The 15,979-nt window shown below is 32.6% G+C and overlaps 2 protein-coding genes across 8 annotated transcripts in view; both read right to left on the bottom strand.

Moving 5' to 3' along the window:
• Positions 1–15,979, bottom strand: part of LOC130999763 (putative disease resistance protein RGA1) — a 43,484-nt gene that overhangs the window by 6,511 nt on the left and 20,994 nt on the right. The gene's annotated exons all lie outside the window — the stretch shown is intronic.
• LOC130999769 (putative disease resistance protein RGA3) lies at positions 869–14,983 on the bottom strand. 7 transcript variants are annotated; one of them, XM_057925403.1, is made up of 3 exons: positions 2,757–7,314; positions 1,858–1,901; positions 869–1,213 (listed from the first exon to the last, which is right to left on the bottom strand). In XM_057925403.1, exon 1 carries the CDS (start codon positions 5,791–5,793, stop codon positions 3,673–3,675), a length of 2,121 nt encoding a protein of 706 aa, XP_057781386.1. In that variant the 5' UTR covers positions 5,794–7,314; the 3' UTR covers positions 869–1,213; positions 1,858–1,901; positions 2,757–3,672. The 7 variants fall into 7 exon arrangements, with proteins under 7 accessions (XP_057781386.1, XP_057781389.1, XP_057781391.1 ...); XM_057925406.1 differs by adding an exon at positions 14,841–14,983 and having other exon boundaries at positions 875–1,901; positions 2,757–5,700; XM_057925408.1 differs by adding an exon at positions 14,841–14,978 and having other exon boundaries at positions 875–1,901; positions 2,757–5,693.

The raw sequence follows: 15,979 nt of genomic DNA, 5'->3' as shown, positions 1-15,979 counted from the left end.
TAAGTTGAAAATTAACACATTAACGATGGAATGTCCCGTCGAGAAATTAACGACAGTAAATGACCCCTTGTTAATAATTTAAAATTATCAATGGATTGTCGACAGAAATCTCAATATTTCATGTTAGACTTCAACGGGATAAATCAATGGTTTTGATTCACTGCAGAGCTGGTGTCTGATTGTCTGAAGTGTTGCGCTGAGGATTCAGATGATGCGACAAGCAAGGTATGTCTATTCAGACGAGGAACTGGAAACGAGAGCACATTCTGCAGTTCCTCAAGGAGAAAGTGAAGCCATCGTCGGATACCTAATGCTCGACCGACCGACGGCTGTGAGATTTCGCGGCGACGAGCGCTGATTCGGATCCTGGGTTAGCTGATTGGAAGAAGATGACTAGTGTTTTATGGCCAATTTTTCAAATGGCTTTTGCTACTTTTAATCTATGCCAACATACAATGTACATTTACTTTGCTTCAATTTAAACATAAATTTGATTCTGCTCAATTTTCGTGTGGAAAAGAGTTTGATTCGAAATCTATTGTTTTTATAAAAGTGTATATTGTTATGAAATTGGATATAGCTATAATATATATTGATACCATAGCTATAACATATTGATATGAGAAATTGGATATAGCTATAACATATTATTGTAAAGAATGTGTAGTTTCCTATATGATATGATGCTCTCTGTTGTTGGTTGGAATAATGATGTAATTGCTTCGTACTAATATAGAAGATGAGAAATAATTTGGGAATGAATTCTTTTTGCAAAAGCTTTTCTTTTTAATCCCTTGTTGTGTGGATATTTTAGCTAACACAAAATGAATCGTGTCAAGGGTGTAATAAAGTCGAGCCGAGCTGAGTATTGACATGCTCAAATTTAATTCATTCATTATAGAATCATGCTCGAATTTTAATTAAACAACGGTGTGATCAAATCGAGTCGAACTGAGTATTGACATTCAGAAATTTGAGTTTTTCTTCTCATACATTTCTTTTCCCTTGTTTTTGGGATTGAGTTCAACTTCCACAGTTGTTGAATCCTCTGTTTCACTATCTTCATCTTCAACATCGTTGTCTGAATTTTTGTCATCATCCTTCTCTTCACAGTCAACAACTACACTGTCGTCGTTCGTCCCCACGAGCAAGCTCGTTGGTGCCTCTAGTTGAGGCTACCTCGCCTCCAAGCTCTTCAAAAGCTACCCTATTACTGCCATGGAGGTTTAAACAATAACAGATAGTTCAAGTTTGATGGGACGTAACTAACAATAAACAACCTGCAATAATGCTGGACTCTGTAGTGTTGGATATAATGATATCAAATTAATAGCTTTTGAAGAAAAAATCATAAAAACAAACCATAAACAGAACAATAGACACATGCTTGAGAGATAGACATTTAGTCCTACACAAATTATATTAATGGATCTCATATATCCTCATGTCATTTTGAAATTTATTTGATTCTATTAGAAAATCTATAACAAAGCTCAAAATGGCTCAATAAGAGCTTGATAGTTACAAAAAATGCCCCTCCAAATCCACCTGAAATGTAGACAACAAATCAACTATACAGAACTCACTTTAGCCAAGATCCAAGGGATTAAACTAAACTTCATATTAGCTCTTTCCCCGAAAAAGACTCTTTCGATTTCATCGTTTCAATAAAGTTTGAGTCTTCGAGAATCATATGAATTGTGAAACAAATTGGTATCCAAACATGCATCGTCTTCAACCATCGACATAATAATCCTATCAACTAAAGTTTAAAGAAAGAATATATATGGAATTACAGAAAAATTATGAAAAGAGGTTGAGCAACTTAAGTCATCATGGAGAAAATGGGATACTCACTTATTCCTTCTTCACTAGACCTCTTCACTTTCCTCAGAATCAAACTGTATCAACGCAAAAAAGAATTAATGGAAAAGAAAGCTAAGATGATGAGTCACTGTAAAAATATATATAGTAAAAAAACTCAAAATAATTAATCTCCTATTGTTTAAGCATATATATATTGAGATGAAGTGGAGCACCAAACTAAGGGATTAGATTCATTGTTCCACAATTTTATGTATGTCACTATATTTTAGTCTTATATCTATTATTTTAATAGTCTATGTTCCTAAATATGCATGGTTGATCACGACACGAGTTTTAATAAAAAGTTGTTTGAAATATTGATAGTAGAGAATGGATCACACATTGAGGGGATTGTTAAGTATATTGTGGGTAAATAGTGTAAGTTAGAAGGATTAAATTGTAAGAATTATGTGTGAGGTAGTGTCCAAAAATATAGTATGCATGAATTTGGGGGACGTTCCAAAAAGCAAAGATATGCATAAATATGGGGACGAAGGGAGTAATATTTTTTATAAAAATAAAATTATAATACTATGAATTATTCTTAATATTTATTTCAAAAAAATTAATTTTTTATAAAATTATATACCATGATTTCGAATTTTTCAACCTATTATTAACTAATAAAAGTGAAATTAAATGATAAAAAATAATTACATACCCTAATTAGATGGAATGAACCCTAATTAATAATCACAAAATTAAACTAAAGCATTCAAAGTTGAAATTAGAGAAAATTATATTAAAATATAAATAAAATTGAAAGTGACACATGTGGTGCGCTAAATCTCGATCCCCAAACTAATAGCAATTGAATTAGAAACTTCAATTTTTGATAATTAAATAAAATACACATACAATTGTTTCTAGCAAAAGATATTGATACTCACCGTCACGGCTCAATGTATTTGATTCCATCAATTTGGAGGCGCCGCATTGCATCCACAGTCTCCAAACTTAAGTTAGGAACGCCTTCAATTAGCAAATATGTTAGACGAGGGAATATAGGGAGGGATGTGATTGTGAAGCTTCTTCCTTCTGATTCTTCTTCTCCCCACCTATCTGATATTTCTCTCAAATCCGGGCAGTCCTCTATATACAACTTCGAGAGAGTCTCGCTATTACTGAATATCCAATCAGCTGGCAGACATTCCACACCGATCTTATAAATCTCCAATTGTTGAAGGCATGACGAGACATGACTTGGAACACTCATCAATTGGTAGCAATACTCAATTTTCAAATGTTGGAGGCGAGGAAATAGCTTCACTTCACTTCCATCCGAAATTTCTATTTCTGCCCACTCTGCCAGCTTAGGCATGCGATACAATTCGAAGGTCTCGAGTGCTGGAAAAACAATGCGCGTGTCCTTGTTCACCATTCCGTAGAATGATGAATTTATACACTTCAAATTGTCCCATCCTATCAACACAAGGGACTTGAGATTGGGCAAGTGCCCCAACATTGGGATTTCTTCACATTCTTTGCAGCGAATGAGTGATAACGACATCAACTTGTTAAGTAGCACCCAAGAGCCTTGAGGCGCATCTCGAACTGACATCTTCTGACTCCATAATGGAAATCTTTTTCCATTGAATTCATCAATCACTAACTCCCTCAGATCTGAGTGAGGCTGGAGGCCTTCCAATACATCCTCATCATTTCTTTCACCTTCTCTTCTGCTTCTATTCCATGTCAAACACAACTTCAATATTTTTGACTTTTTGAATAAATTGGCTTTCCCAGCCTCTTCCTTGTCATGAACCCTTTCGAGATTGCGAATCCGTAACTCTCCTTTAAGATTATTCAAACTTCCGAGCTCTTCAATTTTGCAGAGCCATCCTCATCGCTCACTGGAAAGTACTTTAGCGTTTGGAGAGAAGTTAATCTACCAATTCCCATAGGCAACTCTACCCACTCATTAATATAAAGATGCCTCAAGTTAATCAAGTACTTAATCGTACTTGGCAGTTCTCTCCTTCTTTCCGGAAGAGCTGGTGAGCGTATCCTCAACGTCTGCAAGTGAAAGAATTCACCAATCCAATCCGGAAAAACTTCAATTCTTGTCTTTGAAATGTCAAAATCTCTCAAATGTATCAACTTTTTAATCGAACTTGGCAGCTCTTCAACTCGATAACATTCAAGACGTAAAACATGCAAACTTTCCAAGTCTGAGAAGTTGATATTAGAAATATAACCTTCGAATAATAATGTACGCAAATTTTTTGCCATTTCTTTTGAGATGCCACAGTTGTATCGATCTCGGCTGATACCACGTGTACTGTTAGAGGAACTTGAAACAGAACAAGCGAGATCGTGCACAAGATCATGCATGCCACACTTTTTTACATTTCCGTCATGAGCTCTCTTTGAAACTTGCAATAAAGAGTTACGCAGAAGTACGTTGATAAATTTTTCGCCCACGGACTCCATGTCATCCCTTTCATCAGCTTGAAGAAAACCTTCTGCCATCCACATCTCAATCAGTTTCCGTTTGCTTATCTTGGAGCCTTTAGGAAACATCGCACAGTAGGCAAAGCACTTCTTAAGTGATGGCAAAGACAAATTATCAAAGCTCAATCTCAATATTTTTGAGATATTATCTCCTCCTTCATCGGCTGAAAGCCATTTCTCCTCGATTGAACGCCATTCTTCCTCGGATTGATTGCTCAGTATTCCCCCAACTACATTGGCAGCCAATGGCAAACCTTGACACCTTCTTGCTATCTTTCTCCCAATGGCCTCAAATTCTGATGGAACGTTTCCTTCTCCAAAGGTTTTAACTTTGATTATCGACCAACAATCCTCCTTTGATAAACCTTCCAACTCATGTGTATGGAGTGGATTCACAATTGAAGCAACCTTCGTACTTCTGGTTGTAACAACAATGGCATTTCCCTTGACACAACTAACTCCCAACAAGGATTTCATAAAATCTTCCCATATAGAAAGATCTTCATTCCATACATCATCAAATACAAGAAGATAAGTTTTATCTTTCAAAGCTTGTTGAAGCTTTGAAAGAATATCTTGCTTACTCTCACCTTCAACTTGATCGGTCAACTCTTTGAGAATTTTCTTCAAAAGAGTTATTGCATCAAAATTTGGGGAAACATGCACCCAAATATGTGATCCAAACCGAGTCTCATCCTTAAGATGATTGAAGACTTTCCTAGTCAATGTCGTCTTCCCCAGTCCCCCCATCCCGACAATGGAAATAATGGAAACTTTGCGTTCATCATTTGTGATGCTATTGGTAAGCATCTCAACTATTTCCAACTTAACACCATCTCTTCCAATAAAAACTGGATCATCACTGAATGAATCAGTTTCCGAAGAAGCAATAACCAAAGTGGGCTCATTGGCAAGCTTCTCTACGAGGCCAAGGTTGGCGGCCTCTTTGTTAATGGATTCCAAATTCTCATTGATTTCTTTGATTGTAAGAGCCATATTTCGAGAACGTGAAAGATTCTTGCAGCATGAGAAGCATGAGAGGCGTGAGAAGCATGATGGTACCTCTTCCTCCTCGGGCTCAGTGGGCTTGATTTGTTTGGAGAGAATATTATAGTTGATTTCATCCAAAACATTGTCAGCGTCGAACGCCACGTCTTCAAGCCTCTTCAGCCAGCTCTTGACAGCATCGTTGGTGATGTTACGCGTCTCGGCATCCTTCAAGAAATTTTTGATCATGTCGAGATTCCCAGCTAGCTTTGCTGTATTTTTGTCGAGATCTCGGATCTGAGAGATCTCTTTCTTGCAAAGGTCGATGAGGTTTTGAACTAGAGTTTGAAGGACGGCGGCAGCAGCTTCTCCTTCCATTGTTTGTGCTGATAACTTGGAGAGAGAAAGAGAGAAATTGAGTGAGAGAGATAGCAAAGCAGTAGAATTGGATGAGTGATGCAAGCTCAAGATTTTACAGCCTTTCATTCTAGATTTGGTTTGCTTTTCCACTTTTTTAAAATACTTTGACTAGTTAACTCGCGAATGATTTGGTGGGTAGTATTAATATAAAAAATTGTAAATATAATATTTAGTTAATATTTTAACAATTTGGTAAACGTATTAAAATATATAAATATGACACCTTTATAAATTGGATACATAGAAATTTCTATACGACAAGAAAATTGTACATTCTTTCTTTTCCCGTTTTCACATAACACTTCAACGTGTGGAAAAATAAAATAATAAACAATCTCTCTATCTTTGGTCATAGTTAATCACCACAAAATCCTCCTCTCCAAATAAGCCGAGAATTGGGAGGAAGATAATTACATATTTAGAAGTTGACATTGATGAAATTCTAAAAATAGAGATAAATGAGTGTTTTTTTTAAAGCATCAAAACGATATCAGTAGATGTTTAAGTTGGAAAAAAAAATGTCCAAAAAACAGTTCATGTTAGACTCTGATGAGATGAATCATCTTTTCATCATCAAATTTTATATCAAAATATTTTAGGAAAAACGCTAAATATTTAAAGAATTTTTAAGAGAAAACAAAATTTAGAGACACAAATCACTTATAACCTTTATTTTTTATATAAAAAGTGACTGTTAACCGAACTATACTTGTACTCATTAAATTTATAACTTTAGTAGTTATATATTTATGTTTACAAAGTATCATTTTGACTTAAAAGGTGTGAAGAATATTCATGCATGGCTGGATCCATATACCGAGATATGAAAATGTAAACACTAAACGCAAATTACTGATCCTCACCAGCAAATATTTATAGCTTGAAAATCTATGCCAAAAGTGATATTAAATAAAGGTCGAACATGAAGTATACTGTTAAGTAAATTGTGAGTAGATGGTGTAAATGAAAATTATGTGTGAACTAGATAGTGTCAAAAAATATGGTGCATAAATTTCGAAGATGTATAAAAAAACGTTGCATAAATATTGGAGGACAGATGAAGTACTAAAAAATGACATGATTATATTCATAAAAAATTATTTATTAAAATAATTTATCTTCAATACACGTCATCTCTATTAGTATTTATAAAAAAAGCCAATTACTTAACCCATCAAATATAGTAGATCTCTTTCACAACTCAATTTTAATGGGACATTTCCTCAAAATAATAATAATAATAATAATAATAATAATAATAATAATAATAATAATAATAATAATAATAATAATAAGACTCTTTCCCCCACTTTATACACATCTTAATTGTGATAATTTATTAAACTCATTGCTCCCAAAAAACACTATAATTTTCATGGACATAATGAGTATATATCATAGGGCGTAATCCAAATAAAAATTTGTTATTGTAAGAATTAAGAAAACTCTATCATCAAAATATATGAGCAAAACTAAAAGTATCAAATCTCATAAGAGAATGGCCAAACATGATAATTAGTACAGGAAACATGCACCAAAAAAAAGAAAAAGAAAAAGTCTCAAATTTCAGTACACACAATCAACAAGCAGAATTGAAATTCATCTTCACCTTAAAGACGGCGGTAGCAGCTGCTGCTTCCTTAGAGAGAGAGACAGAGAAATTCAGTGAGAGAGAGAGAGAGAGGATTAAGGAGCAGAATTGGATGAGTGATGCAAGCTCAAGAGTTTACAGCCTTTAATTCATTCAAGATATATATGGTTTTCTTTTTTCATTTTTTATATTTCAATCTTGCTGACACTTTTTTTAATACTTCTTTGACCAGTTAGTTGATGAATGTTTTGGTGGGTAGTATTAATATAATCCCCGTTGTCCTTATAAAAAGTACTCCCTCAGTCCGTTAAAAATGGGGCATTTTAGTTAGGCATGAAATTTAATAAAATTGATGACGATTTTGAATTAGTGGAGAAATGATCCCACCACTTTATATCACAAATAATGTAGTTCTCTCTAGAACCACACCCTATATATATAGAGTGTGGTTCTAGAGAGAACTACATTATTTGTGAGAACGAGAGAACCATCAAATCTATATATATATATATATATATATATATATATATATAAGGTAGTGCTATTCAATGAACTGTCCTTAGTCTATAAAATAAGACTTATTTATGATCGTAGATAATATGGTAATCAACGGTTTGGATTAATTTTTAGGTGGATTGCATAGTTCATTAGATAAAACAAAATATTCATACGTTTGTTTCACAGAAGGGTATTATTGACATATTATGTTGACCTTCCATATCTACACCCACAACTTTCCGATTCTCTCACAATTAATTAGGGAATTGAAGATTTGAATCAAAAACTCATCTTCTCATATTCTCTAAAACCAAATAAGAGCACCAGTAGAGGAGTAGAACCTAAAGTTCATCCATTTCCGTCGAGTGTGATATTCTGATTCCGTTTACAAGGCGACGACAATGGCGCGGACCAAGGGTAATACATCGGGTGAGATGAATCGCATGTTCTCTATTATTTTTTTGGAAAAGTTTTTTTGTTCCAGAAACACCTGACAATCGGCACCGGTAGAGGACGGTTGTCGTCGCACGTTCTGGTGAAGAGTGGCGCGGTGGTTCTGAATCGCATCTGGACGACGCGACAATGGACGGGGATGGATTGGCGTGAGCAGTGGTGGTGGCAGCGCTGCTGCTCGTCGTCTGGATCTGGCGGCGGCACTATGTGCAGGAGCGGCGGACAGGGGTGGTGCGAGGATGAACGACGAAGAAACCTGATGTGAGAGGCGTGAGAGATATACCTGGTGTGAGGTTGTGTGAAGAGGCGTGAGCAGTGGTGGTGGCGGCACTGCTGCTCGGCGTCTGGATTTGGCGGCGGTGCTATGTTCGGCGTTCAACTGGGGATGATGAGGCGTGAATTATTTCTTAAAGTTAAATCTGAAACAGGAAAAATTCATGAAATATTTTCTTATTCCATAAAGTTAAATCTGAAACAGGAAAAATTCATACCATCTGTTAGTTAAATTCATGCATTGGTAAGATTTGATGTAAATCATGAGTTGTTTAATTCATCGATTGACAGATAAATATTTATACATTTTAGTGAATAAGTGCAACATTGGAAGCCCATCTTAAAGAATGATGAATTCAAATATTAGGATGACTCATGTTATGTCACGATTCTGCCAAGTAAAATGAAAAAACATAAATTTTAGAGAAATGAGCATTGTTTAAGTGAAGAATTCATACAGACATAATATAAAATTCATGAATTGCAATGATATGAAAGAGATCATAAAGAGCTTAATGTAGATGAAAATATATTCAAGTACATATTCCAGAAATAAAAATTATGAAAAACAAAATAATCCATGAGCATAACTAAAACACAGTCCCTCCATGAATCAAAACACAGTCCCTGCATGAATAAATACGTGTTGATTCATGAACATAATCTGATCGTCTATTTCAAACAGATGAAAGGTTTATGTATGAATTTTTATCTGTTGCGTGAATTATTTTTGGTTTATGTATGAATTTTTAGGTTTTGGGATAATCTGGTTGCATGAATTGTTTTTTGTTTATGTATGAATTATTTTGTATGAATTATGGAATGCTTAAAATTCATACAGAAACGATGTAAAGGAGCGAAAACATTGATATAGGTATCATTAAAATATTCGTACAGAAAAGATGTAAAATTCATGGACTTAAAGGATCATATAGAAATAAATTCATGATAGCGTGAATATTAGTTAATAGCTAAATTTAGTTCATGAAATGAATATATCATGGTGTGCTAAATTCGAATCATATGGAGATGATTCCATTTTCGTAGATTATGGACTGAGATAATGATGGAAACGTGATCCCTTTATTTATGGAGATGATAGTTAAAGAAAAATGGTAATTACTTTCTTATCCCCTACTCCAAATCTGCAATTATGGCATATATTACATCTCAATAAAATCTGGCCGTCCATTACAAACAGATCAAGCGTCTATATTTAGTCTTATTTTATAGGCTAAGCTTGGGTTTTATTTTAGCGCAACCCTATATATATATATATATATATATATATATATATATATATATAGTTTACCATAATATGTATAAAGTATATATTTTATAAAGTATATATGTTTTAAAAAGTATATCAAGTATATATCGAAGATATCAAGTATACTTACTATTCGTATTTGATTAGTGCACTGATTCGCAAATACTCGAACCAAATCAAATATTCGTTTCATTTTTTTTAAAGTTTACTTTAAACCATATAAGTCGAATATACTATTAAAAAATTCATACTATTCAACTTCCTAGTTTTTTATTCAAATCTAATATTTTCGAATACCCTATCGAATATCAAAATTCTCGAATCGTAGTCGATAATTAATCGAATGAAAAAAATGATTTGTATTCGTATTCGAATCATAAAATTTCGTATTCGAATATCAAAAATTCGAATCAATCTATATTATACTCCTTCCGTCCCACTTCAATTGGCACTTTTACTTTGGGCACGGGGATTAAGAATAAAAGGTTGGGTGTGTAAAGTGGGTGAGGACCATTTGTTTAATGTGTGTAGAGAAGGTATACTATTTATGAAAAGTGTCAATTGAAGTGGGACAAACAAAAAAGGCAAGTGTGCCAATTGAAGTGGGACGGAGGGAGTATATAATCAATCTGTAGTAATTATATTATATATAATCAATCAATCGTAGTCCATGGATTTTCGTGGTTTTAGGAAATTCATAAACTCTATGCACAGTTTGGTTGACTTTTTTATTTATTGATTTTTATGAATTTTCATCGACTTGATAGGAATTAGGAAAGCAGCAACTCAGCGCCGGCTGGAGCCTAGCTACTGCTGAAACCAGAGCAACCCAGGACCGATCGGTTCCCAGCGACCGCTGGAATTGGAGCTGGAGCCCAGCAACCTGATATGCTTGATGCTCAAAGCACAAGCGCCCGTTGGCAGAGGAGGGTGAGATGTGGGGGTCAGTGTGGCTAAAGGGAATCAGGTATTGGAATGAATTTCACTGTAATATATGTTTGGATTTAATTTTTTGGAAGCAGATGGAATGGACAGTGAGAAAGCCAACACTATAAAGTCAAAACATTGGGTCACAGAGCAACGTACAAGAAGTAAGATCAATGAGAGGTGATATTTTTTAGAAAAAGAGATGTAAATAAAAATTAGTAGGCTCATGTTCAGACTGTAAATCTGTCATTGAATTGAGAACTTATCACTCAATTTCTTGTTAACGACAAGTTACTAAGCATCTAGGGATCAAATGTTGAAAATGGTGAGTGCAACTCGAGTTATTTTCTTAATACACCATTATTTTCTATTTTGCAAAAAGATTAAATTTGTATATAAATTCTTAACCCGGTGCTGAGATGCTTGATGCTCAAAGCACCAGCACTTGTTAATTAGTCTCGAGCGAGTGCTAGACAGAAGAGGGGTGAAAGAATCCACAGAAATCTCGTGTGTGATGAGTTGAGATTTCTCTCTTTGTATTTTTGAAAGAAAATCTATCAAAATCCATAGAGTTTTAAAATTCACAAACTTTTGGATATCTAAGAATTTTTTAAGACTTTTTAAAATTCATATTGAATACCTCTATACTTTTAAAGACTTTTAAAAGTCTAGATTGAATACCCCCAGACTTTTAAAGTCCAAAAAAATTCAATAGAATCCCAAACCAATACACCCATTTAAAGTATATTTTTATATATAGATTTTGTATTTTTTCAATTAGTGGTCAAATATTATATTTTCTTCTTCAAAATAGTTATTTTAAAAGCGTTCTCATACCATTTTTATTTAGTATAATCTTAATAGTTGATTATAAAGTATATTATTTACTATTTCATTCTGAAGTATTTTGTTCTATATTAAACTAAATTATTAAATACATTAGATTGTAGTATAGTAATCTACAATCTAAAAATATTTATTTCCAATTTTTTTTTCTAATATAGTTTAATACGACCTTTTTATAGTTTAATAAATAATACTCCATCCGTCCCACGAAGCATGACTCAATTTCCTTTTTGGTTTGTCCCACGAAGCTTGACTTGTTTTTAAAAATGGCAAAAATTTTACCCTTTATTCATCTTTTCACTTTTTCACCTACTACACTTAACACATAAAATACCAATTTCTTAATTTATGTGCCGAAAATAAATGAGTCATGCTTCATAGGACGGAGGGAGTATAATAAAAACGATTTATTATAGTTTATTTTGGGTATAAAAAATTAAAATTACATCTGAAAAAGCGCATTTAATTATCTCCACTACCACAATACATCTTAATGGCCCACCAACCCAAGGCTTTCAAAGGAAGTTGTTAATCCTGAAACAAAAAAAATCGATAAAAAAACGGGGTCTTAAAATAGTTTCGTAATTTGGTTTATTTGAAACGGAACCGGGTCTGAAGGAATGGTTCATTGATATTTTTTTTTTAGTTTAAATACAAGACACGTGTCTAAATCGGAGCGGTCATCCTAGCATATATTAATCATTCAAGATATGGTTTTCTTTTTTCTTTTTATATGTTCACAAATTCTTGTGTGCACCTGGGAGCACGGATCCAAATGGATACTTCAGATCCATAAATACAAGTGGATACTTCAGATTTACTCTCAGTGCGACCCGGGAGCACCGTGCTCCTAGGTGCACCCAAGAATGCCTCAATCTTTGCCAACACTTTTTGTAATAATACTTTGACTTTGAATAGTTAGCTTGTGAATGATTTGGTGGGCAGTATTAATATAAAAAAAATTGTAAATGTAATACAGTATTTAGTTAGTAATATTTTAACAATTTGGTAAACGTATTAAAATATATAAATATGATACCTTCATAAATCGGTTTACATAGAAATTTCTATACATACCTCTTTATAATGCATTTTTTCCAATTAAAAGACAAGAAAATTGTACATTCTTTCTTTTCCCGTTTTCACATAACACTTCAACGGGGGGGGGGGAAATTAAAAAACAATCTTTCTATCTTTGGTCATCGTTAATCACCACAAAATCCTCCTCTCCAAATAAGCCGAGAATTGGGAGGAAGATAATTACATATTTAGAATTGACATTGATGAAATTCTAAAAATAGAGATAAATGAGAGTGTTTTTTTTTAAGCATCAAAACGATATCGTTTAGATGTTTAGTTGGAAAAAAAATGTCCAAAAAACAGTTCATGTTAGATTCTGATGAGATGAATCATCTTTTCATCATCAAATTTCATATAGCAAATTAAATATTTTATGAAAATTGCTAAATATTTAAAGAACTTTTAATAAGAGAAAACAAAATTTAGAAACACAAATCACTTATAACCTTTATTTTTATATATAAAAAGTGACTTTTAACCAAACTGTACTTGTACTCATTAGATAAATTTATAACTTTAGTAGTAGTTATAACCTTTATATTTATATATAAAAAGTGACTTTTAACCAAACTGTACTTGTACTCATTAGATAAATTTATAACTTTAGTAGTAGTTATATATTTATGTTTACAAAGTACTATCATTTTGATTTTAAAGGTGTGAAGAATATTCATGCATGTCTCAATCCATATATATACCGCGATATGAAAATGTGAACACTAAACACAAATTACTGATCCTCACCAGCAAATATTTATAGCTTGAAAATATGTGCCAAAAGCGATATTAAAAAATTGAACATAAAGGATATTGTTAAGTAAATTGTGAATAAATGGTGTAAACTATAAATAAAATTATGAAAATTATGTATGAGCTAGATAGTGTCAAAAAATATGGTGCATAAATTTCGAAGATGTATAAAAAAAAGGTGCATAAACATGGGAGGACAGATGAAGTTCTATAAAATGAAATGATTATACTCATAAAAAATTATTTATTAAAATAAGTTATCTTTACGTGATACACGTCATCTCTGTTAGTATTTATAAAAAAGGCCAATTACTTAACCCATCAAATATAGTAGATCTCTTTCACAACTCAATTTTAATGGGACATTTCCTCAAAATAATAATAATAATAATAATAATAATAATAATAATAATAATAATAATGGGACTCTTTCCCCCACTTTATACACATCTTAATTGTGATAATTTATTAAACCCATTGCTCCCAAAAAACACTATAATTTTCATGGACATAATGAATATATATCATAGGTAGGGATGGAACGGATCTGGATCTCAATTTTTTGGACCCGACGGATCTGGATCTCAGTTTTGAAAACGGATTTGGATTTGGATCTGGATCTTGAAATTTTAGATCCGGATCCGGTCCAGATCCAACCCGTGGATCCGTTTTATTTTATATATATTTTTTATATTTTATATTTAGTTTACTAATAATATTAACTAAATTAAAAATAATAAATAAATTATATTCAAAAGAATAAAAACTAAAAATAATTAGATAAAAGTATTTTGTGTTATATTTTTCATGATGAAAATTAGATGTTGTTGATTTTGTGATTTTTTTTTAAATTTAATTTAAAAATTGTAGATCCATGGATCTGGACCCGTGGACCCGCGGATCTGGATCTGGATCCAAAATTTTCAGATCCACGGATCTGGATCTGTTATATGAAAACGGATCTGGATCTGGTATTGGCCAGACCCGGTCCAGATCCGGCTCGTTGCCATTCCTAATCATAGGGCATAATCCAAATAAAAATTTGTTATTGTAAGAATTAAGAAAACTCTATCATCAAAACATATGAGCAAAACTCAAAGTATCAAATCTCATAAGAGAATGGCCAAACATGATAATTAGTACAAAAGGAAACACCAACAAAAAGAAGAAAAAAAATCTCAAATTTTCACTACACAAAATCAACAAGCAGAATTGAAATTAGTAATCCAAATAAAAATTTGTTATTGATAGAATTAAGAAAACTCTATCATCAAAACATATGAGCAAAACTCAAAGTATCAAATCTCATAAGAGAATGGCCAAACATGATAATTAGTACAAAAGGAAACACCAACAAAAAGAAGAAAAAAAATCTCAAATTTTCACTACACACAATCAACAAGCAGAATTGAAATTCATCTTCACCTTAATTAAAGACGGCGGTAGCAGCTGCTGCTTCCTTAGAGAGAGAGACATAGAAATTCAGTGAGAGAGAGAGAGAGAGAGAGGATTAAGGAGCAGAATTGGATGAGTGATGCAAGCTCAAGAGTTTATAGCCGAGTTTATAGCAGAATTGCATTACCTCTTTATAATGCAATTTAATATTTTCAATTAAAAGACAAGAAAATTGAACATTCTTCTTTTTCCCTGTTCACATAATACTTCAAGATGTATTTGTTTTTCATCCCTCTAAATAAAATAATAATATAATAAAGTATAAATTTGTTCATCCCTTACTTGACTTTATTTTTTCTCTCTTATTTCTTCCCTCTATTTTATGATTTATTGTAATTAAGGTTTTATATTTTGTTTCTGAATATAACTGCCATTATTTATTTTAGTATTTTGTTAAAATAAATTAATCGTTGTGCAATATTTAAATATTATGCTTCATTAACTATTTTATCAAAAATGTTTAAATTAGATTATAATTAAATATGCTTGAGCATAAATATAATTATTTATAAATACTCCCTCCGTCCCTGAAATGGCTTCCTCTTTGGGGACGACACGAGTTTTAATGAAAAGTTGTAAAGTGTATTGATAGTGGAAAAAAGTGATATAATTATTATTGGAAGTTGTGAAAAGTGTTATAATTAGTATTGGGAATGGTGAAAAGTGAAAAGTAAGAATAAATAAAGTATTATTAGTGGTGGGGTAGATGTCCAAAAATGGAAAGAAAGAAAGAGGAAGTTATTTGAGGGACGTCCCAAAATGGAAAAAGAGAAAGTTATTTTAGGGACGGAGGGAGTATATGTGATACTATAATAATTAAATGACAAAATTATTTAATGATAAAAAGCATAAAAATGGAATATTCTAACGAGTGGAATGTAGAGTTGATTATTGGAGATGAAATAGAAGAAACTCCATTTTACTTAATTCTAACTAAGAGCATCTCAAGTGGGAGGCGTTATAAGATAGTCCCCACCTTGGCGCCTCCCTTTCTCCAGTGCATTGATGCTATAATAGGCGTTATAATCCTCATTTTCATTTAATCTCATTTTTACTTTTATATTTTAATATTTAACATTTCATTAAAGTTAAAATTAAACATTACATTT

This window comes from Salvia miltiorrhiza, chromosome 8 (genome assembly GCF_028751815.1).
Source record: "Salvia miltiorrhiza cultivar Shanhuang (shh) chromosome 8, IMPLAD_Smil_shh, whole genome shotgun sequence".
NCBI classification, from domain to species: Eukaryota; Viridiplantae; Streptophyta; class Magnoliopsida; order Lamiales; family Lamiaceae; genus Salvia; species Salvia miltiorrhiza.
Note: the sequence above shows the minus strand (reverse complement) of the source record. Positions and strands in the feature narration are given on the sequence as shown.

What these genes read in the sequence shown, in the direction of transcription:
- LOC130999769 (XM_057925403.1), bottom strand. Translation starts at nt 5,793, where the DNA reads ATGAAAGGCTGTAAAATCTTGAGCTTGCATCACTCATCCAATTCTACT.